The 22713-nt window shown below is 66.1% G+C and overlaps 1 protein-coding gene across 6 annotated transcripts in view; it reads right to left on the bottom strand.

Annotated features, from left to right (window-relative positions):
- BAHCC1 (BAH domain and coiled-coil containing 1) overlaps positions 1-22713 on the bottom strand; it is a 66904-nt gene that overhangs the window by 22774 nt on the left and 21417 nt on the right. For 5 of the 6 annotated variants that reach the window (XM_064583099.1, XM_064583098.1, XM_064583101.1 and 2 more), the window contains 2 exons: positions 13354-13533; positions 2967-3089 (listed from right to left, as the gene is read on the bottom strand). In XM_064583099.1, the coding sequence (XP_064439169.1) occupies positions 2967-3089; positions 13354-13533 (303 nt within the window). Of the gene's footprint in view, positions 1-2966; positions 3090-12793; positions 12865-13353; positions 13534-22713 lie in introns of those variants that run through there. The other variant, XM_064583104.1, reaches the window with a different exon arrangement.

Genomic DNA, 22713 nt, shown 5'->3' with positions numbered 1-22713 from the left:
GGGAGGGCCGGGGCAGGGGCTGGAGAGGTCAGACTCCCCGAGACACGCGCCCCAGGAGCCTCTCCGCCGGCACCAGCTGGCAGCGACCCGCGGCTACCGTCGAGAAGGTTTAGTCGTAAAACTGACATCGTGTGCAGTCCCCACGTTAACCACGTGCGCGTGCACACCCTTCAGAGCACTGGGCACATTCACGCAGTGGGCCCGTCCATCTAGGACTCCAGCATCGTTCCAAACCGAAGCTCTGTGCCCGGGAAACGGAACTCCCACCCGCCCCGAAGGTTTGACTTGCGTGCAGCTCCCAGGAGACGGGAGCTACAAAGGGCCAGGGCCCCCGGCGCCCGTGGGGCTGAGTGGGGGGAGGGCCGGGGCAGGTGGCAATGTGTGTGGACCAGGCACCTTTCCCCCACCCCGCACAAGGCCAGGGGGTCGGGAACTGGGCCGGGCTTCACAGACAGCCACCAGAGCCTTAGACTCTGGGGAGGGTGCTAACTCACAGTTGCGGGTCGGCTAAGTGGATGGTGGGCGCACGGCGTGTGGCGTTCTGGGGCCACCGCATAGCTGGCCGTGCCCAGACGCCCAGCCACCGGAGCGCGGCAGGAGAGAGCCCGCGGCCCGTGGGACCGTGCACGGAGGACCGCGAAATGCCTGGCTCTGACCACGCCCCCGTGAGAGCTAAGACCCCCAGCAGGAAGTGAGGCCACGCCTGAGGATGGGCCCCGGGGCGGCCCCCAGCTCCTCTGCATGGTCACTGTGGGCGCCCCCACCTGGGGCTCCGGTGACGGTTCAGAGAAGGAAGACGAGGAAGTGGCCCCTGCTGACCGTCCCTACTCCTACCCGCTCTCGGCTTTCGACACCCCTGCAGCTCGGAGGGGCCCCTCCAGGCAGGTGGGTGGTGGGTGGAGCCCTTCCTGCCCGGGGCCATGCTCTCCCTGGGGGTCCCTGGCCGGCCCTGGGGACGCCCACTGCTCCCAGAGTGAGGGCTGGGTTCCTGTCTCTGGGGACCTGGGGGGCCACCCCCCTACACCTGGCTGGGGTGGCAGACAGGCTGCGTGGAGGGCCTGGAGCCCAGAGGGGGCAGCCGAGGGGAACAAAGAAACATTTGCAACTTGTAAAACTGTCCTCAGTCACAGAAGTTCCTCGTCAGTTTCCTGCTAATTAAAACAAGGGGGAAGAGGGTAGCCTGGGTGAACCCTAATTAGCTTGATTTCTGAAACCCAAATGTTCTTGGATGGGACTCCACCAAAACGCTGAACGCCGAGAGGCCGCCGGTGCTCCGGGATGCCAGCTCTGGGACCCGCTGCCGGAGGGGTTCTGGGCTCTGGTTCAGCCCTGACAAGCGCTGTCAAAATAGCTGCACACGTGGGAGTTTGGGGGACCCAGCCCGGGGCCTGTGGGGGGCTGTCCTCTGGGGAGCAGAGCACTGGCCCAAGCTGAAGGAAACTTGGTTTGCTGGGAGCATCCGGCATCTCTCCGTCCCCTGGGGCTGGGGGGCTTTCCTGGCCCCGCCCAGGTAGGGTCTTATCTGCATCAATCCCAGCCAGCCAGTCCAGGCCCGGGTCAAGGCCGAGGCTTTCCGGACCTCAGCCGCCCTGCCAGGCCCAACGTCGCAAGACACACCAATGTCCTGGAGTGGGAGGCTTGTTGGGAGAAAGGGCTGGGGCGGGGGGTAGGAGGACATGAAAGTTAGCCGTGGGCTCACCCCCAAAACTTCCTCGCTGGGGTCCCCTTCCTTCCCTGAGACCCGCTCTGGCACACGCTGATCTAACCGCTACCTCCTAAGCCCTGCCTAGTGTCCTGTCCATCCTGCCGGGTGCTTGGTGGGGCCCTCCTCTGCCTCCACTGAGAGCCCCGTTCTCGGGGCTCCTTGGGCTCCCCCGAGCTACGTCTGTCCTCACCCGGGGGGGCTCCCATGGCACCAACCCTCACCACGAGTGTCCGGCCACCTCCTGGATACCGCTGGGAAAGTCCCTCTGTGTGGAAGATGGACCCCCCCCCCACCCTGAGCCGCTCCTCCCACAGCCTGGCCACGAATGGGGGCCCCAAGTCTACACCACCTGTCATCTGAAACACATAACCAATCCAACGGTCCCCCTGCCCATCTCCTGGGCACCAGCCCAGGGAGCCCTTTCTAAAACCCAAATGAGATGTCACTCCACCCAGGAAAAATCTTCAAGACAGGGCACGACGGCCTCCAGCCACTCCCCACACCTGTCCCTTCTCCAGGCAGCCACACCTCCCGCGGGCTCCTTGAGGGGATCCACGCCCTGGAGTTCGGGCCTTTGCACGAGTGTGCGTGTGCATGGGGGAGCATGCTCGCACGTACCCCTCCCCACGGCCCCACCAGCCCCGTCCTCTCTTCAGCAGAGCCCCGACCTCAGCGTCCCCTCTCCACGGGCACCTCTGGAGGCCCCCTTCCGCTGATGGGAGGGACAGTCCCTCCTCGTCTGCAGGGAGACATCACCTGCGGCCTCTGTCTGACCCGAGGCCCTGGTGTGCCAGTCGGGCCTGGGCCTCATGCAGCTCAGTGAGGCCGCCAGCGCAGGCTCCTGGGGGCCTCCGCCACCCCTACCCAACAGCATCTTCCCCCGAAGCTGCCCAGGCAGTGGTGGACAGGAAATAGACGTGCAGGAGCTGAGCTCCACCCCTCGGGACAGGGATTCCTGCAGATTCTTCCACCGCAGCCAGAAAGGTCCTGGCCGCGTGGCTGGGTCTTCAGAGTGCTCACCCAGGCCCAGCACGTAACCTGCCTCTTGGCCATGCTCCTGGGAGTTTTAGTCCTCCAGGAGCCTGAGAAGCAGGCTCACTCTCCCCCAGTCCCACGCCGCAGTGGCCTGAGACCCGGGGCGTAGGTGTGCCCAGGCTGGCTGCCTTTACCCAGTGCCCCAGAAGCCCCCGGCCCCACCCTGTCCCACCCTCCAGGATGCCCTGTGCCCCAGACCCCAGCACGGCCCCAAGCCGGCACTTGCCTTTTTGGGCTCCATAGAAACGATGCTGCCCATAGAGAACATTGCTGTTTCCATGGTGATCCAAGTGGCTCATGGGTAGAAAGGTGGATGCCAGACTCCCCGAAAATCTGGGGTACCCTGGAGCTAGAGAAGCAAGGAGACTGGCTGCAGAGGCACCTCCAAGGCCCAGGCCCACACCCGCCCTGACCCCAGGGAGGTGAGAGGTGGTGGGCAGCCCAGGGGCGACGCCCTGCGGAGCCTGGTGCATAGTCGGCCGGTGGGAAATCAACCCATCAATACATCGTATTAACTCTGACTCGACTAACACCATCCCTCTGGTGCGGCACAAATTGAATTGCTGATGGGCTGGGAGAGGAGGATGGAGGGGGTGCCTGTGGTTCCTCCCCAGCAGCACTCAGCGGCGCGGGAGCTCTGAGGCAGGGCAACCAAGAGGCGCTGGAGAGGCATCCTGGGAGGACGCACACGTTGGACACGGTCCGACTGCCAGCCAGGACGGCCAGGGCCAGACTCCACCTTGGCCTGCGCCGTCCGAGCTACCAGGCAGCCCCCGGGTTGGGCAGCCCATGCCCTGGGCTGGGCAGGAGGGCTGTGGCCGAGCCCCATCTTGCTGGAGGCAGCCGGCCCCGCGGGCTCTCCACTGGCGGGGCCTCCTTTGTGCTCGGAGATCTACAGAGGGAGCTGGCCCCCAACCCGGAGACCCTCCCTGGCACTTCTGAGTCATGCCAGGCAGGCCCTTCTCTGTCCCCCCTGGGGCCTAAACTGTCCTCAGGGCCTGGCCCTGCCCAGCACAAGAATGCCAGCCACACCCTGCCCCACGCCCCCCCGCCTGCCTTGGACCTTGGGGGCTTCAGCCACCTGGGACGCACACACTCACTGCCCCCAGAGGGCTGAAGACAAACAGAAGTTAGCGCGGCCTGGGAGGCCCGGCCCGGCCCCAGTGCCCTGGGCAGGCACAGGCGTGTCTGCTGGATGCCCAGAGCCACCAGCCGCCTTGAAGGCGGCCCTTCGCCGCTATAACTCCCGACCTGGCCCAGCAGGGAGGGGTCGCCGGCCGGCTGGGGCGGGCAGGACACAGTCTTGCTCTAAGACTCGAGCTTCGACCAATGCTCTGAACTTTTTCTCCATGGAAAGCGTGCTCTGTAGGAGTTTCTTTTGGGGACTCCATGATTGTCCCAAGAGCGACTGGCTCCTGGGAGGGAGCAACCATCCAGGGGCTTCCCCAGGGAGGAGCTGTGGCGGTGCCCTGCAGACTGCTTTCCCAAGAGGGCAGGGCCAGGTGAGAGCCTCTCATAGCCATGACGGGAGCCCCACGCCTGGGGACCAGGGGCAGCAGCACCCACTCCGAGTGCGTCACAGTGGAGTCCCTTCCATCTCGCTCAGTAACTGTTTCCCAAACTCCATTTATGACCGAACCCCTCTGCTGCCCCAGTAGAACATTCCTTGTAACAGCTGGTGGCTGAGCACTCCACGGAGTATCCTGTGGGAAACACCTTTCCAGAAGGGGCAGGGTCAGAATCACAGGACCGACCTCCCGGCCCCCACGTCCTTGGGCCTGGGGTATTGGCTCATGGCCTGAGGTGGGCCTGCTGGGATGCCGAGGCTGCCGGGGGGCAGGGTGGAAGCTGGTGGGGTCTGGGCTCTATCTCAGTGCTGGGGGCAGCTGCAGCTGCAGGTACATGGGGGGGGGGCAGCCTGGAGCCCACTGTGAGCATCAGGGGCCCGGGAGGCCCCTCGCAGGCCTGAGGCTAAGGGGGAGCCGAGCTACCATGGGCCAGGCTGTACCACTCGGCTCAGAGGCTGAGAATGGAGCTGCAGGAGCAGAGTTTGGACTGGAACACGGCCAGCATCAAACGGGGGCACTCCGGGATCCCCCGGGAGCAGAGTCCCAGTCCACATGGGGTGGCCTTGCATTCCGATCCCAGTGGGCCCTGCGGCAGAGGCAGGCCACCCCCCCAGACCCTAATGATGCCGTTTGATGTTCTCTGGCCCAGTGGGTCCGAGGTGAAGCTGTCGAGTCCCCTCCCCAAGGAATGTTCTAGGCAGAACGTGTCTCGGGCCCCACAAACTCGAAGCACCCCAGTCCACCAGCCCCATCTGCAGGCTCCAGAGGCCCTAGAGGTCTCCCTGCTTAGGGCTCACATCCCCAGGCTCCTCTGGGGACTCAGGAAAGGTGCCAACCGCCGCCACGGCCTGCCCCCTTCTAGCCCCTCCTGCTGAGGGCAGGGCCGGGTCCGGAGAGCCTGGCCAACTGGCCTGGTTTGTGTGCGGAGACGCATCTGGAACAGCTGCTCCCTAGATTAAACTCAGCTCCTGGAAGCCTTGACAAAAGCTGAGAGCGGGCCGGGGACGGGAGCAGCGGGGCAGGGGGGCCGAAGCCTGTGTGCGCTGTACGGGGGGGTGCAAGGGGGGGCGTAGCTGAACCTCCACAGCTGTCCCCTTTTAATCGCCTGCTGTTAAATGTTTTACGGGCCTCGTTTTGGTAAACAGAAGTCTGTAAATTCCTCCTTCCCAGAACCCGTTTCCCGGGCGTGGACCCCCCCATGACCCCTCGGGAGGTCCGGGCCTGCCGCCCACCCGCCCTCTTGGGGAGCAGGCGCTCAGCTGGCTGAGTGGTGAGCTCCTTCCCGCGGCGCCCTGTGGGGGCAGCGTGAGGGTGCCAGCTGGGGGTGTCCCTCTCCTTCGGAGGCTGAGCGGGTGGCCGTCCGGACCAGGATGCAGGGGCCCCCTCCCACCTCCAGCCTTCCCCTCGGAGACCCCAGGGCGGGGATTCGGGCTGGGGAGGCGGAGAAGGAAGAAGCAGCAGAAGGGGCATGGGCCGGGCTGGGGGGTGCTGGAAGGGACTGGGGAGGGGGGCCTCGGGCCTCCCAGTCCTGACATAGAAAGGTCCCCCAACAGGATCATCCTCTCTGAACTGAAAAAAATAAAGCATGATTTTACAAACCAGAGCAGCTGTTCTGAGAGGGCATTGGCCGGGTCCTTGAAGGGGCTATGGTGGGGGCGAACGTGGGGGCTGTGGTCGTCAGGAGGGCTCGAGGCGCAGGGAGCGGGGCGGGGCTGGACACCCAGGAACCCAGGACCAGAGCTCCTCAGCCCCACATTCCTGCAGGGGACAGCGCAGTCTGCGACCCCCTTCCCCCAACCTCGTACCCCTAGGGGTTGGGGCTACTGTGACCACCTTAGGGGACAGATGGCAAATTTGTGTAAAGCAACGGCCCACAGTGGGGGGGGGGCCGGCCCCAGACCCATCCCTGGGCCCCCACCGCCCTCGAGGCCCCGGAAGGCCTTGATGAGCTCTGCGGAGGGGCCCCAGGCCTCCGTGGGCATCTCACGGTGGACCCCCTCCATCCTGCCCCCGCTGCTGTGAGCGGCCAGGAGACTCAACCTAATCCCATGGCAGAAGGGACAACAGGGGACAAAGGGTCAAGGCTATCGCCCGACGAGTGTAACGAAGCAAAAAGGGTCAGGCGCTGGGTAGGAGCGGCACATACCAGGTCCCCGGGCTACCGGGGAGCAAAGTGACCACATACCGCGACCCCTCCCGGGATCTCCTGGGTCTTCGCTGGCTGTCCGGGAAGGTCGGAGGTGCTGGTGGGAAGTGTGGGGAGTGGGCAGGAGGAGAGCGGGCAGCAGGGACCCCTCCCCAAGTAGGGGCTGCTCCGAAGGTGGGGTCTGAAGCACAAAGGGGATGGGAACACTTTATAGGGGACACGGGCAAGAAGATGGGGGCCAACGGAGTGTGGGGCTTCTCCCGACACCCCAGTGAAGAGGCGGGTTCCTGGGAGGACCCAAGGTCTGCGGCAAGCCTCTGAGCCAGAGAGGAAGGAGGGGCAGCCCCTGTACCCTGTGTCGGCCCTCCTCTTCCAGTGGGGCCCTCGGGCCACCCCGCAGCACCTCCCCGCTCCCAGGTCTCCCTGCTCCACTTCCCCACCTGCCCCAGGCCAGACCCGGAACCTCTGCTCCACCAAGGCTGGGGGCCACAACCCTCCCGACCCTGCCCTCCCAGGGGCCACCCTCCTAGTCTCCTGGGAGGCCAGGTCTGGGGGCGTGGGGGGGTGTGGCCAGCCAACCAGACGACCAGGACTCTCTGGGGGAGGCTGGGGGATCTCCAGCCAACTTCCCCCCGCCAGGGTCCTGCCTTTCTGCAACTGACACCCCTGTCCCCCAGGCCACCTTGACCAACAGCACTGCTGTCTCCCTGGAGGGTGACACCCTCTCGTATCCTGAGGCTCCAATTGCTGGAAAGTTCTCACCTACCATCAAGCCGAGCCGCCAGGAGGGTCCCGGCATCAGATACGAAGGCAGCTCCCCACAACATGACCACTGGGGGCACGCTCTGAGGAACCCAAGTGCCCATCTGGCCAATCAGAGGCCCCGTCTCCTTTGTCAGGCTCACTCTCAGGTTGGGGGGGCTCAGCAAGGGTCAGCTCCGTCAGATGGAGCCCCAGCAGACCTCCCACCCCCACCCGCCTGCCGGCCCTGACGGATCCCACCCGGCCCTGGCACACTCCTGCCGTCAGAACCCTGCCACGCGTGCCCGGCTAGGGGTCCTGGCCCCATGCCTGACACTAACTGGATGCTGACTCTCTCCCACGTGACCCCCTTTTCAGGATGTCAGTGGGTTTCAAGTATGGCATGCAGATCTACTAAATGACAGCGACCTGCCGGAATGCCGGGTTAAGAAGGCTTCTGAGGCTGCATCCACGTGCCGCCTAGTGCTGGGACTGACTGACTAACCGGCACTGGCCGCAGCACGCGGGCCATCCCTGCTCTAGTACCTGAAGGGAATAACCTTGCAACAGCCCCCTTCCCGGGTCCCCCCTGCGTCCGTCCAGAGGCCCCCTCGCACTTGATGCTCGGACCCGAGGGTGTCCAGCCTGGGCTTTCAGAGTGACACCCCTTCTCCGGGATGGAGCGGGCTTTGGAAGCTCAGCCCTCAGGAGTGCCCCCGCCTCAGCCTCCCACAGCTGCGGGTCAGGGCCCAAGTGTGGGCTCGAGGTGATTCCAGTTTCATTCCACCTGTCAAATTCCCGGTTCAGGAGCTCCACGCATACACACCGCCCCCCACTGCCCAGGGTGCAGGGCCTGGCAGCCCTGGTCTCTTCCCAGGCCCAGAAGGGTGCTAAGAGCCGGGGGAAGGTGCCAGGCTCCTGCAGGTGCCTCTGGAACAAAAGCGGCGGGCAGTCTGCCCGGGATCCAGGCAGTTCGTGGACAGTCCCGGGCTCCTGGCATGTGCTCTGCAGGGAGGAGCAAGGCTCCGACTGCCCAGGACACAGATGCAGAGCTCCCTCAGTGGGGGGGCGGGGCCTGAGGGCCTGGGAGGGCTGGGGGCAGACCAGCATGACCCCCAAAACCTTCACTGACATCCCACAGTACAACTCTGGGTGCTAGGGAGTCCCGCTCCAGGGGCGGCCACCCGCCAGGCATCATGCCTGGGGGACCCTGGGTGTGTGCGGCCACGAGAACACCCCAACCCAGCCCCACAGAGTTGTGCCAGAGACAGGCCATCTGCCCGGGCAGTGACATGGGGACCTCTCCCCAGCCCAGATAGCGCTGTCCGCACATGTGCTCCCATAGCAAGTGTCAGCCCAGGAAGGTGCCAAAGCCCCTGGCCCAGCAGTGGACAGTGGCTATGGGGGACAGGGCGGTCGCCGGCGAACCTGCAGGGAGCCCTCCGCCTGTCACCGGCTGGCCAGTAGGCCGTGCTTTGACTATCACGCTGGGTCAGAAGGGCTCTTCTGGCAGGGCGGTGTGCAGATGGGGCAACGGAGGCCCAGAGGCCCCGTGGCTCTCCCAGCCCTCGGGTACCACTCTTGAGCAGTGAAGATGACCCTGAAAGGGGCAGGGGCCTTGGGCCTGGTCCAGCATGGTCCTGACCCCCCAGCCCCCCACAGCTGCCTGGGCACGGGCAGAGGACCATGCTGCCAACACCCCAGCTTGGGTCCCTGCAGGAGCTGGGAAAGGGGTGGCACCTACTCCCAACACGAGGAAGGCAGGCAGAGCCAGGGTTTGGGGGCAACCGGGGCCGCCGAGAGAAAGGGAGGAGTGGACAGCCTCCCAGGCGGGCTCTCTGGACTCCAAGCCCGCCGCACCCTTTCCCGAGCCTGTTTCCTCCCCTGTAAAACGGGTGAGCAGCCACCCACATACCACGGTGTTGCTCAGAGAAGTAAACAAGGCAAGTGCCATCCCTGGGCCAGGGTCAGCACAGAATGTCATTATCCCGAGCACCACAGGTGTGCTCCTGGCCTGAGCTAGAGCCAGGGACTGGCCCTGGCCTCCCGACCTCGGGGCCACCTGTGGCCATAGGACCCGGAGGAGCGCTGGGCAGGCTGGACCCGCAGCATGGCCGGTGCCCGGGACTGGCCTCACAGGGATCAGGTTGGGACCTGTGCCCTCAGCAAACGATTACACAGGTCAGGAGCCACATGGAGGAAGCCTGCCCCGGCACCAGGGTCAGGCCCACAGCTGGGGGGCAGACTACAGGCTGGGACCCTGAAGGGGACGTGGACCAGGGCAGGGGGCAGCCAGGGGCAGAGGGCACCGGCAGGGGTCACGGAAAGCTGGCAGCACAAAAGCCCCAAGGAGGCTCTGGAGGGGGTCCGAGGTCCGCAGGAGACGGGCCTCCCTCCTTTCCGTGTTGGGCCCAGGGGAGCTTGGGCCCCTCCCCACACTCTGTCCTCAGACCTCAGAGCAGCTAGCTCTCCCCACGAGCCACCTCCTTCCTTCCGGCACGGGCCGGGGTCAGGGAGGCCAGGCGGAGGCGCCGCAGATGTGGGGGTCATCAGTGGTTCTATGGGGGCAGGGCCCCGGAGACCTGAGCCATCAGGGAAACTGAGGCCAGGAGAGGGACAAGGAGCTGCCAGGGCCTGGGGGGGAGGGGCCGGGGCCCAGAGCAGAGACCTGCCTCAGGCAGCTCCTCTGGATCGTTCTGGAACACGAAGCCCCAGGCAGCAGGCTGGCCTCTAAGGTCACGCAGAGGTGGTGGATGCGGGGTGGCACCTCTGTCCCTCACACAGACACGCTCCAGGCTCCCACTCCCTCCCCAAAGTCTTCCAGGGGAGGGGACGGAGTGGGCCACGAGGTGCCTGGCAGGGTGCGGGGAAGCCTGGGGGCTGGGAGCAGCCCCGGGAGGCTGGTCCAGCCCTGGGGGGGCAGTAGCCGCCTCTGGCAGAGAGGCCCGGTGTGCCTGCTGCCCCCCAAGGCTCCCCCTCCACCACGAGTAGCCCGGGCTGTGGTGTGCAGCAGCTAGGCGCCCCCAGCTGAGCCCCCAGGAACAGAATCCCCTTTCACCGGCCCTGTGGGTGGTCCCAGCCCGGCAGCTGGGGGTGGGGTGGGAGAGAGGGACCAGGCTCCATGACAATGGGACCAGCTGTTCTGTGCCCCCCCCGCCCCCACCCCCGCTCCGACCCACCCAGGGCAGGCGGCCGGACACTGGCGCACCCCTGCCCTGGCCCATTCTGCCGCCCACTCCCACCCTAAGCCTCAGAGGGGAACGTCCAGCTTCTGGCAGGACCCTTCATTTGGGCGAGCCTAGGAGGCCAGGAGGCCTGGGGGCTGGACAGACAGGCTCTGCCCCAGGCCAGATGTTCCGGGGCGGCTCCTCCAGCTCCAGGGTGCCTCCCCTGCACCCCAGCTGCTCCGCCAGGGAAGCAGGAAGCCTGGGCCCTTGCTCTGGCGGCTGCCCCCCAAATGGCGAGCTAGGTCCAGCAACGGAGAGGTGGGCAGTCCTGCCTGGAGTTGGAGGGGTGGGGTCACCTGGGCCCCTCCTCTGACCCGGCCCCCACCTGCTGGCCCGTCCTGGTCTCCTGGCCCTTCAGGGGCCCAGCCCTGGCCAGCCCCAGGTCAGGGAGGGGGCGGTGAGCAGGCCTTGCTGGGCACCTGCCACCCTGCCCATCCCGGGGGCAGCGGAAGGAAGCAGGATGAGGGTGAGAGCCAGACCTCTAAGCAGCCCGCCCAGGCAGCCCACCATGCCCGCCAGCCCCCACTCTCCGGCCGTGTCGCGTGCCCCCCACCCGCCTCACCCCCCTTCCCTCTGAGCACACGCGGCAGAGAAACAGGCCCCGGCACGCGGGGAGCCAGTTGGCACCCCGTCAAACTAGCAGCCGGGCACGCGGCCAGGGCAGCCAGCCAGCAGGCACTGCCACTCGCTCTGGCCTCCACGCTCCAAGCTCACCGCGAGGCAGCCGGCACCACGTGGCCTGTCGGGGGGCGGGGAACCCCGCAGGAAGGAGATCCCGAGGCGGGCCGCTCAACGGAAGGCAGAGAAAAGGGAGCTGGCGAGGGGGTAAACCGAGGCACAGGCCGGGAGGGTGCATGCGGTTGCAGGGTCCCCGGGACACACACACACACCAGCTACCCTCAGGTAGGACATGGTAGGTCAGCGGGAGGGTGCTCTCCCCTTCAGAGCTGTTGCCCCTTCCCAGGCTCATCTTCGGCCTCGGGCGGGCCCTGCTCCCTACACGCCCGGCGCCCTGGGGGCTGCGTGGGTGCTTAGGAGGCCACATCCTCTTTTCCTCTGTCCTCTGTCCACCTGCCCTGGCCCACTGAGCCCCTCGCCCCGGCAGGCAGGCCCTCCCCCACCAGGCTGCAGGCACGTGGAGCCCGAGGAGGCGCAGGCGGTGTGTGGGAGCTGGTGGAGGGACAGACCACAGACAGAGCCAGTGTCCGGGCTGGCCTGAGAGGGAGAAACGTCCTCAGTGTGGCCTAGCCCTGACCCTCTCCCCGCTCAGGCCACGGTGGACGCAACTAGGAGGCCTGCACGCCCGCCCGCACGCACGCGGGGCTGGGCTGCCCTGCCCCCAGCCAGGTAGACTCTGCTGGTGTGGCCGTTGGCTCAGGGGAAGTGAGTGGTGGGAGGCCGTTGAGGGTGCTGTCTGCAGCCTGCCTCCCACCCCCCTCTCCCCACAGCAGGACAGGGACACCTTCTCCCCGGGCCCCAGGGCAGGTGGCGCTGCCCACAAACCGCCCTCCATGCCGGTAAGGTCCCCAGGGGTGGGACAGAGGGGAAGGGGATATGTGTCTCCTGAAGCAGAGCTGCTGCCCCGACCCTGGGCCACCCTGGCACGGAGGGGAAACTGAGTCAGCCAGCTGGGGCGCACCGTGCACCTGTGGCTGGGCCCGGGTGGGGCAGTGGCCGTTATTCCGTTACTTCGTTATTTTGAGGCGGTCCCATGGCTGCTGCAGGCCTCCCCTTGCCTGCTCCCCAACACTCGGCTGCACTCCTCCCTCCCACAGGCATCCTTCCCAGATGCTCCTGCCAGGGCCAGGAGCTTGCCTGGCGGACACAGAAGGCGGAAGGGCTGGAAGGGCTGAGGGCGGGGGGTGCAGAGCGCTGGGCCCACCCACAGCCGCCAGGCCTCGCGCCAGGGCCCAGCCCCCTCCGCACCGGCTCTCCCCTGGGGAGGCCCCTGAGAATGTGGGGGCAGGGAGCCGGGGGCGGCGGAGGTGAGTGCGGGCCAGGGCGCCTGCCCTGACTGCCCGGGGCCTCGGGGCGGGCCTGGCCTCCCCTCCACCAGCAAAGAGAGCCGCTCCTTATCGCCTGCCCAACATGTGCACTCTGCACAGCGCTTAAAGCCCAGATTATTTTAACAACTGTCCCTCACTTGTCACCTGTCCTGTTTGGAAAACAGCCCCTTTCTTGTTGCACAAAGAGGCTGCTCTGGCTCTCCTGCAGCGCCGGGTGCTAATCTCCCTGCCTGGAACCCGGCGGCGGGCGCAGTGTGTGGGTGCGCGCTCCGCAAACAGCGCTTGCCGCCCAGCAGTCACTGAGTTACGGCGGTGCCCGTGCCAGGAGCGGAGAGCCCTCCGTGCCCGCTGCCAAGTGCCATTACCTCTTGGTGCGCCAGCCAGCGCCGCCGGCCTTAACCCTTCCCGAGCCGCGTGGACGCCAGCAACCGCGGGCCTGAACAGACAGCAGAGAGCTGGGGGAACTGCAGGGAGCCCCAGAGTCCCAGAGGGGCCTCCGGGGCCTTCCTGCCGGCCGCTCGGCCTGCGCGCACAGGGCCGTGTTCCACGGGGAGGCCAGGGGCCTGGGAGGGACTCTGCTCTTGGCCAGGCCCCCAAGGTGGCAGCGTGAGCATGCTGACAGCTCTGTCCTCCCCACCCCGCCCTCCAGCTGGCACATCTGGAGCCCATACCTCTCTGGGTCTGGGGAGGTGGGTGCAGCCCGGCCCCGGCCCGCCCAGCTGTGTTCCACATTTCCTCGGCTCCCCCAGAGCCCTCCCAGCCCCACCTCCTTCCCTCCCTCTCTGCCCATCTGTGGTGCACATCTGGCTAGGACCACTGCCTGGTGCTCCCCCCCCTTTCCACCCAATTACCACCTCCCCTGTGGGGGCTTCCTCGGCAGGCCACAGCAGGGGAGCCCCTCTTCTGGCCCCCGCCGCGGACTTACCTTCATGGGAGTGGGAGAACCAGATCTGGGATGTGGCGGGGTGGGAGGCGCGGTAGGCCTGCTCTGAGGGGGCTGGGGCGGGGCCGCTGGGGTGCGCGGGGGCCGCTGAGCCCAGGCTGCCGGTGAGAAAGCTGCCCATGAAAGAGGAGGCCGGAGAGTTCCCCATCAGGCGGCTGCCGGCTGTGGACACGGGGGGCAAGAATGAGTCTGAGCAGGGCAGCCCCACCAGGAAGCCCTGCCCCGGTGCTCTCTTGGGCCCCCAACTCCCAGGGCTTCTGTCTTCAAATAGCCCAGAGGCCCTCCGACAGGTGCGCTCGGGGTCCAGTGCCCTCCGGTGACTGTCTGCACTCCTGCCGCCCCCTCCCCCACCCTGGCAGCCAGATGCCAAGCCCTGGGCCTGTGGGGAGCAAGCTGCTCTGCGGGTGGGCCTTCTCTGCAGAGGTAGAGCCCCCGACTCTCCAGGCCATGGTCCCTCCACCAGCGGCCAACCTGCCAGACTGCTTTGCCCACACCTCCCGGAGAGCTCCAGTGTCAGCGGAGGCCCTGCTCCAGCCCTGCGGGCCCCGCAGCCTCTGCCCACCGCCCGGGCAGCACCGGGGGGACCAGCCTCTCCCCACAGTAGGGTCTCAACCTTCTCCCCCCGGTCCAACCGACTGACTCCTCAGCCCCGTCCCAGGTGAGCGAGACCGAAATGAAGGATGAGAGAAGCCTGAGGAGAAAGCTAGGCCTGCTTTTCACAGCCCCGGGGGTCTCTTGGGGTTCTGGCCAGGCCGGCAGGCGGGCGCCCTGTCATCTGCCTCCCAGGACCCCTCTGTGCTTCCGCCAGTACTGGCCTCGCGGCCCCCCAGGTCCACCTGCACCCTCGCCACTGTGTCCCCTCTCTGCCCAAGTCCGGCCCACCGCCAGGCTGAGCAAGCCCCCCTGGCTCTCCATGCCGACCGGGCATTTGCGTTCACAGACCGCTCTTCGAGGAGCGGCCCCTGGTGCCTGGCGGGTGGTTTAGGGCTGCACCGCACGGCCCCGCTCTGGCCACACCTTGTCACCTCTGTTCCACGGGCAGTGAGCCTGGCTTGGGACCATCCCAGGGGACGGGGAGCAGGGACCTGGGGGCTCAGCACCCTGTGGGGCTGGGTGTTGGGGCCCGGGGGGTTCACGGTGGCTCTGGGGGTCCTGCCCAAGGTGAGTCAGGGCAGCCGTTTCCCAGCCTGGGAGGCAGGGGGAATTTGTGAATTTGTGATTCCTCACCCAGCCTGGCGTGGCCCTGGGAGCTTCCCAGACACGGGGTGACTCAGCATGGAGGAGGCAGGGCCCAGAGCAGGGGAGAGGGAGGGGCTGCCCCGGGGGGGACCCTGCCGGCCTCTCGCCCTGCCAGAGTGTGAATGGGACGTTACGGAGGAAAGGGGCCTTTCCTGTGCGTAGGCCACGGAGGCAGGTCTGTGAGCTCCGGCGGGGGCACCGGGCTACACGCTGACCTCTGTGGTGGGTGTCAGGCTGCACGGAGACCCTGAGCGGACCCAGGGGCAGGGGACGAAGGTGCCTAGGAGCCAGGGACTTCCCGGACCACAGGGCTGGGACTGCCATGGGCTGCAGCCAGACCACAGGCGTCCAGCCAGTGGGGGGGGACTCTGGGCTGGGAAGGGAAGTGTTGGCCTCCAGGGGCCGCCGGTGGAGGGGCAGGAGTGGGAGGGCGGCCCCTGCTGGGCTCTAGGGACCCTGGGGGGGCCATGCCTGGGGGATGAGCAGGCCTTTTCCTGCCTCGCCCAGGCCCGGCCGAGTCTCCCAGGGCCTCCCACCCCCGCACCCTCCCAGGGAAGTCCCTCCCACCCTGCTCCTCCCGGGACAGTGGGAAGCAACCGAGTCCAAGAGTCGGGCCTGGATAAAGGATTTCTCCAGGAGCTCAGCCTGAGAAGCCCGCACCTTGAGCTCTCCCACACCGCGGGGGCGAGGCGGCGGGCCAGGCCCCAGGCTGGACGGGAAGTGAAGCTCAGAGTCCCACCGGGCCCTCTGGCCCTCGGGTCCAGGGAAGCTGAGGCTTGGAGGTGGGTCCCGCACAGGATTGCCCACTCCTGGTGCTCCTACAGAGGCAGCAGGCAACCTCTGAAGAGCCCCCCACCCAAGGGTCACCCACCTGGGGCCAGGACAGATGGGGAGCAGGCCCAAGGCCCGGTGGGCTGTCCTAAGCTGAAACCTGGGTTGGGGAGGTCCCAGGACATCATGGCCCTCCCCCAGGAGACTTATCCTGGCCCTGGGTGGAGATTCTCATGGGTGCCCTGTTCTGATGCCATCCCAGAGGGGGTCCCACTGCACGGAGCGGGGGGGCGGGGAGCAGCTCAGCTCAGCCAGCCCCTGGTCTTGGCTCCACAGAGCAGGAGACACACCAGTGACAGGCGGTGCTTCCTGCTGAGCCAGAGCCCCCGAGCCTGGGGCCGACCTCCCCCACACAGCCTATCTCCTGATCGAGGGGACCTTCTTGGGGACCCTCAGAGAGCTGGCTTCTCAGAGTCCAAGGAAGGGAACCATGCCCCAGAGCGTGGGGAATGAAGGGGATGGGACAGCGTGCCAACCCAGCCCCTCCCCCACCCCCTGGCCCTCAGGGCCACCCCTGCCCCCCTGCTCTAACCCAGCTGCCCCCAGTGGGCCCCGGGCCTGGTGGTCTGGCTCAGACCGTCCACCTGGGAGCCTCTCTCCACTCTTTCCCTTTCATGTTGAAAACAGAAGAGCCTCGTCATGCAGATATGATGTCTGCATCTTCACTGTAAAATGCACGCAAGGAAGGAAGCAGGGGTCCCTGGAGACCCCAGGCCCCAAGAGCACACCACAGTGCCCTAGGCGCACGTGCCCTCGCCCTGACGCAGCGCCACAAGGGACTTCCGCCGCCCCCCACTGCACACACCGACACCCCATGCCCTGAGCCACGGCGAGAGACTCCCTCCTAAAACCCCAGTCTGCAGCGCCAGGTCCCGGGGGGTCTCCCATACCCCCTGACCCGCAGGCCAGTCCCCCCGGCCTGGAACATGTGCCGTGGGGCTCCACACTGCTTGCTTGGAAGGGCTCAATCCCTTCACTGCCACCCTGGCCTAGCAGCTGAAGGTCCTGCAGGCCTTGTCAGGTGGGCTGCAATGGGGGGTGGCGGGAGCGGGCTGATGGCCCCTGGAGCCTCCCCTACCCGGCTCTCACTGTCACCTCCACCTCCAAGGAGTCTGGAGATGGCAGCGTGCCTGGCCAGCAGGGGCATGGGCAGACCTGGCTGCCACCTCCCAGCCCCTCCCGCCAACCAGTAGCCAGCCCCAGACAGAGCGTGAGCAGAGGCGGCCTGGGCCCCGGCCAGGGCTGGAGCCTCACGAGCCAAGTCTGGCCGGGAACTGGGCTGAAGGCTTCTTTCCTCTTGGCAGGGTCCTTGCCCACGGACTGCTGCGGTCACCAGCCCGGGAAGGGACAGTGGGAGCCCGCAGCAGGGAAGGCCAGAGAGGTGCTCGGTTAGGACGCCCCCGCCCCCAGCTAGGAGCCCCGATCCTGGAGCCACCCGCCAGCCCCTCTCAGACCAGGGGCTCTACTAACCTCACACTAATTGCTTTCTCGCAGTCCCGGACGGCAGGCCCACCCCACCACGGGGCATTGTTCGTCTGGACTCACGGTCCCAGGTACCTCGACTGGGGTTTGAACGAGGCCCATCCGCTCCGAGGCTGCCCCAGCCCCTCCAGCGTGCACGGTCCAGCTGGCCACTCCCCCGGGGTTCTCGGTCCGTTCTCATCACAGATATGGCACATATGTAGGATGGCCTCAGGAAAGGGGCCTGGACGCGGTGTGAGGTGTCCACAGGGCCAGAGGCAGGCCATGCTGTGCTGCACATTCTGCACGGCCCCCGGGCCTGGCCAACCCAAGCTGGGGTTTGCAGCCCGACACAGGGCTCCCGTCCCAGCTCCAGCACCGCCCGAGCTCTGCCTAGTACCCCACGGACGCCTGGCCTGGGCACCGGGCTGGCTGAGAAAACTGCTCCAGGGGCCAGCATGCCTGGGAGGGCTGCCTGACACCCCCCAGCGGCCTGGCTCCCCAGGCCCAGCCTCGACCCCGAACCCCATCTGACCCCACGCCCCAAGGCCTAGACAACCTGGACTGGGAAACGAGCCATCCCTGGCCCCGGCTGTGGCGGCCGCTTCCCTCCCAGCTGCCCCAGCCGGATGGAGCCGGGCTGGAATGCCCTGAGCTCCCTGAGAATCTTGAGTGGCTGCTGAGCCCAGCCTTGGCCCACAGGCTTCTGGGCAGAGAGGACAGCACCCAGCTGCATCGGCCCCGGCAGGGGGGCCCCACGTGGCCAGGCAAAACTGAGCACAGCCGGGTCTTCCGCCGCCGCCCTGTTTGCCAGGCCTACCTGCCACGGCCCAGAGCACAGGTGGGGCCGGGAGGAGCCCCCAGTCTAGGGGCCGCTGAGACTGACCGGCAGCAACACAGGTGGCCCTGGGCCATGCAGCCTGAGTTTGGGGTGCCAGTACACCCCAGGCGGCCAGGTGCCCACAGTGCCCCTGCACCCCGCTCTCTATCCAGCCCCCACCTCCACACCAGGCCGTCCTGCGGTGGGGGCACCAGGAAGCCTGTCTCCTCACTGCGACCCCAGGCTGAGGGCGGAGGGAGCAGAAGGTGGGGAAAGACGGGCAGACAGAGGGCCTCAGAGAGCTGGGCAGAGCGAGCATTTGCTTTCCCTTGAGCGAGCCACAGGGACAGCATCCTCCCTTCCCGGAAACCAGGATGTGTTGTGAAGAAAAGGCCAAGATGGCTGCGGCCGTTCCTGAGGGGCAAGCCCCTCCGGGGCTCTCAGGGCTCCTGTGGCTTCCCGAAGCCCGGCTGACCGGCTGTTGGCCCGGGACTCCCCGGCTCCGCACCCACCAGCTCCCACCCTCCCGCGCATACCTACTCGGGCTCCCCACGTCCCCCAGGCCCTGCAGGGCTCACCTGGGCGTCGGGGACACCCGACTCCCCTGGGGGCGCCCCTGGGTCTCACCCAGCACACCAGAGGCCGCTGAGACGCTGGAGGGACGGGAGGCCTGCCTAGAGGACCAAAGGGCCCCTCCTGCGCCGAGTCAGGCCTAGAGGGAGCTGTGGAGAAGAGGAGGCAGGAAGGACGCGCAGCCCACTGCATGGACCAGACCACAGCCCTCTTGTGGCAGAGGGGGCTGCCCAGATCTGGACAATGCCCTCTCGTTCCAGGACGGGGAGCAAGGAAGGAGAGTGTCCAGCTGGTGTCCAGCCTTTAGTCCTGCAGGGACGACGAAGCAGAGGCCTCGGTCCAGCCAGCTGGAAAGCAGGGGGGAGGGGGACAGGGATGGGGAGACCAGGCCCTGGAGGGAGGGGTCGCTCTGGGACTGCCCCTACCAGGAAGCCCAAAGTGCCACGACACGGACCTCGGAGTCTGTGCCACACGGCGGCCCACGGGGCCTGCTCTGGGTGTACTCGATCTGGAGGCTCCAGAACAGTCCCGGCTGGGCTGGAGCCCACCACTGGCTCAGGCAGGAGGTGGGAGTGTGCACGCGCAAGCACGCACACACGCGGGGGCAGAGGGGCGGCAGCGGGACCGTGTGTGGGCGTGCGTGTGGGCGTCTGGGCGTGGTCACGTGGCTAGGAATGTGCACACCTGGCTATGGGTGTGGGTGCTGGTGCGGGCTCAGTACGAGCTCTGGGTATGGATGTGGACACGTGGCTCTGAGCGTGGGCGCGGACACGTGGCTCTGAGCATGGGCACGGACACGTGGCTCTGAGCGTGGGCGGTGGTGGTCTTGCGTGAGTGGCCTCTAAGACCCGCTTCCCAGGGTCAGACTCCCACCAAACTGGTCCCCGTGCTGGCCCGGACCGTGGACGAGGCTCCTGGCCTTTGGTTCTGTCTGCCCCCGGGCTGACATGGGAGGGGGCAGCAGGCTGACCGGCTGACTGGGTCCTGCCCACCTCCTCCTCCACCCTGGGAGGTGGGGGCACATCCAGGCTCACTAGTGGTAGAAGGGAATCCTAGTCTCTAGTCTTCACCAAACTATAGCTCGAACACCCCCAACTCCCGAACTCCATGCTGCTTGGGAGTAGGCCCCTCCCCAGGCCAGCTGCTCAGCCCCCAGCCACCTGGACCTGAACGTGGCTCCGGGAGTTGTGTGGATGCTGGGGGACAGGTGGCAGGCCACGTGGCCAGGCCCGCCTCCCCACAAGCAGCCCACCCCCTCTGCAGCAGAGAAGTGGCTTAGACTGACACGAAGCCCTCTCCGATGGGGGATGCCCCTCTGCAGGGCCAGCCTTGCTGGGCAGCCTCTCTAGGAACCACGCATTGTCCAGATCTGGGCAGCCCCCTCTGCCACAAGCTGGCAGCCCCCAGATGTTGGCCTGTCCAGCACCATTCACTCACTCGGTCTGGCCAGACACAGGCCCTGCCCCGCCTCGAGCCAGCCCTCTGCCACCACGGCCCCGGGAGTCCCCGAGCACTCCTCCCAACGATCCCAGCTGCCGTCCACAAACCGAGATGGTGGCTGGACAAGACGAGGAGCCTGAGACAGGCACAGGGAGAGAGGAGGGACAGAGAAATGGAGGAGGCAGGAATGTGAAGCCGTGGGGGAGCCTCCTGGCGGGCCCAGCCCTAGGAGGTGGAGGCAGCCCAGGCTGAGGGGCACCCGCCCAGAAACATGAGTGTGTCACATGGGAAGCCCCTCTCCAATGGCCCAGGAGAACCTTCCAGAAGCCCGGGTTGGCCCAAAGGCAGCAGTTCTCAGGCCATAATAGGAAAATTCTGTGGTTGCTGAGCCACCCAGCTGACAAACGTGGAGGCAAGATGACAGGGGAGGCCCAACCACCAATAGGCCAGAACTAATAAAAGAAAAGGAAAATCGGATATAAGTCTGGTTCTTATTAAAAGGGTAAATTTAGCCCTTTGCCTGGGCAAAGGGGCCGCCCTCGGACTCAAGGCTGAGAGTGACTCATGGGGCCCCTCGGTCGGGGGGTCTGGGCAGCAGCGGCTGAGAGCCACCCCCTCTTTGCTCCCTCCTGCTCTTCACGCAGCCTTCCTTCCCTGCACACTCTCCCCGGCAGGCAGCCAGCACCTCCCCCTCCAGGACACTCCTGAGGGCAGGCAAGTGCGGGGGGTGTGGGGAGGTGGCCAGGGCTGGTCACCACCACCCCCTGAACGCCCCCAGCTAGAAAAGCATCCTTGGCCAAAGCAAGGCACCTCCCTTCCCACCATCTTGAAAGAAGCCAGCCGCAAGGAGGTGGACGCTCTGGCCTAGACGCTGCTCTTCTGCCCCCGTGCCCTGGGCCCAGGCCCCCAGCCCCTCGAGCTTTGCCTGGATATGCCCCATGTTAGCTGTGGGCAGACGGAGGCCCAGGCAGGTCTGCTCACAGGGTTTGGTCTGACAAGGTCACACCAGCACAGGAGGGACTCCAATGGAAGGCTCCGTGCCTGTGGGTGGGGAGTGTGCCCTACTGGCCAGCCCTCCCCATTGCCAAGTGGACCCGGCCATAGTGTCCTGCATAGCCTGGCACCAGACTGGTGTCCAGTGAGTGTGATCTTCCTCCTCCCTCTCCAACCTCATGAAGGAGACATCGTTGCCTGCATTGGGCAGAGGCTCCAAGGTCAGCACCGCGGGAGAAATTAAGGGGTAGGAGACAGGTGCTGGATGGAGGCCACTTGGGGTCAGGCTCACTACCATCTTGTACACCCGCCTGTTCTGTGGATTCATCCATACGTCCACCCATCCCTCCCTCCTTCCCTCCATCCATCCCTCCCTCCTTCCCTCCATCCATCCCTCCCTCCATCCATCCATCCATCCATCCTTCTCTCCATTCATCCCTCCCTCCATCCATCCCTCTCTCCATTCATCCATCCCTCTCTCCATTCATCCATCCCTCCCTCCATCCATCTCTCCATCTTCCATCCATCCATCTCTCCATCCATCCATCCTTCTCTCCATTCATCCCTCCCTCCATCCATCCATCTCTCCATCCATCCGTCTCTCCATCCATCCATCCCTCTCTCCATCCATCCATCCATCCAACCATCCATTCATCCATCCATCTGATTATCCCTCCCTTATGGGTAGTCACAACCCCCAGACCAAGTTACACAGTTAGTCCCTCTCCTGCCACCCCTCAGTTTATCTGGAGGCCACCCCTGTTGCATGCCCACCTGGGTGCCAGCCGTGGAGCAGGCCCCAGCCTCCTCACCCCCTCACCCCAGGCTGTTGGCCACAGAGGCAGTTTCCTCGGCCCTTGGAGCCAAACTAGAGCCTCACCAAGTCCGGCCTCTTGCTTCCGGCAGGGTTCATAAACCCCTCTGCTTTCCTAAGTAAATGCAGGACTCTCACCCTGCCTGGAGGCTGGCAGTTTCGGGGTGGGGCACTTAGAGGCAACACATCTTCCCAGGGTGAGGAAGGCTTGGCAAGACTCTTCAGAGAACACCCCACATCCTGCCCCAGGTCCAGCCACAAGGCCCAGAGGCTGGGCTGGCTTGGGTGGGTGTGCAGGGATCTGAAGACCCATCCCAAAGACACCTAACAAGGCTACAGGCTGAGCCAGGCACCCTGCGCCCACACCCAGGTGGGACAGGCCCTGGTGTGTGTCGGTGAGCTCCATGGGGGCAGGCCAGGGGACAGGGACAGCTGTGTGCCCTGGGGTCATGACCTCCAGCTGTGGGGTCAGCTACCATGTTGGGCTGGGAGAGCTTTCCCTGGCTACTGAAAGCATTCAGGCCGGCTTCTGCTCCCTCATGCCTGAGAAGGACCGGGGACCAAGGGCCTGACTCGCTGCAGAGTCCTGGTGTGGGGCCAGGAGGGGGACCCGAGATCACCACAGGTCACTGCATGGACCAGCCTCTGGTCTCTGAGAAAGAGAGACCAGTTCTTTCTCAAGAAGTTCTGTGGGTCCCTGATGCCAGGGCCAACTTTCTGTCCTTGTTTCTCTGCCCACTCCTGCAGGTATGGTTCGATCTAGCCACACCGGGGCTCACCCTCCAGGGCTGCCCCTTCCTGACTCTTTATTTCTCAAGACTCAGTTGGCATCCAGCCTCCGCTGTGAAACCCAGCCTGACTCCATGCAGGGCTCTCCATTCAGCACCCGGCCATGCCTTCAAGTGGGCTAAACACCCATCTAGCCCCTGTAGAAGAGGCGCAGGGCCAGGCGTGCGCCCCGGGTGAGTCCAGGGTCCCAGCAACTCAATCCTATGGAGAACAAAGTAACAGCAACGGGCTGACCCAGATGCCCCGGAGAGCAGGGGTGTGGGCAAGGTGGGGTGGCCAGAGGGACACTAGGATGAGGCCACCTGACCCCAACCCCCCTCGAAAGCACACGGCCACCTGTGGGCCCTGACAAGGGCCCAGCTCAGGAGGGGGGCCTCTCAGC

Source organism: Mirounga angustirostris, unplaced genomic scaffold (genome assembly GCF_029215605.1).
Source record: "Mirounga angustirostris isolate CCGP_5_RB_7025 unplaced genomic scaffold, mMirAng1.0.hap1 SCAF_17, whole genome shotgun sequence".
NCBI classification, from domain to species: domain Eukaryota; kingdom Metazoa; phylum Chordata; class Mammalia; order Carnivora; family Phocidae; genus Mirounga; species Mirounga angustirostris.
This window is presented reverse-complemented; position numbering and strand designations above follow the sequence as displayed.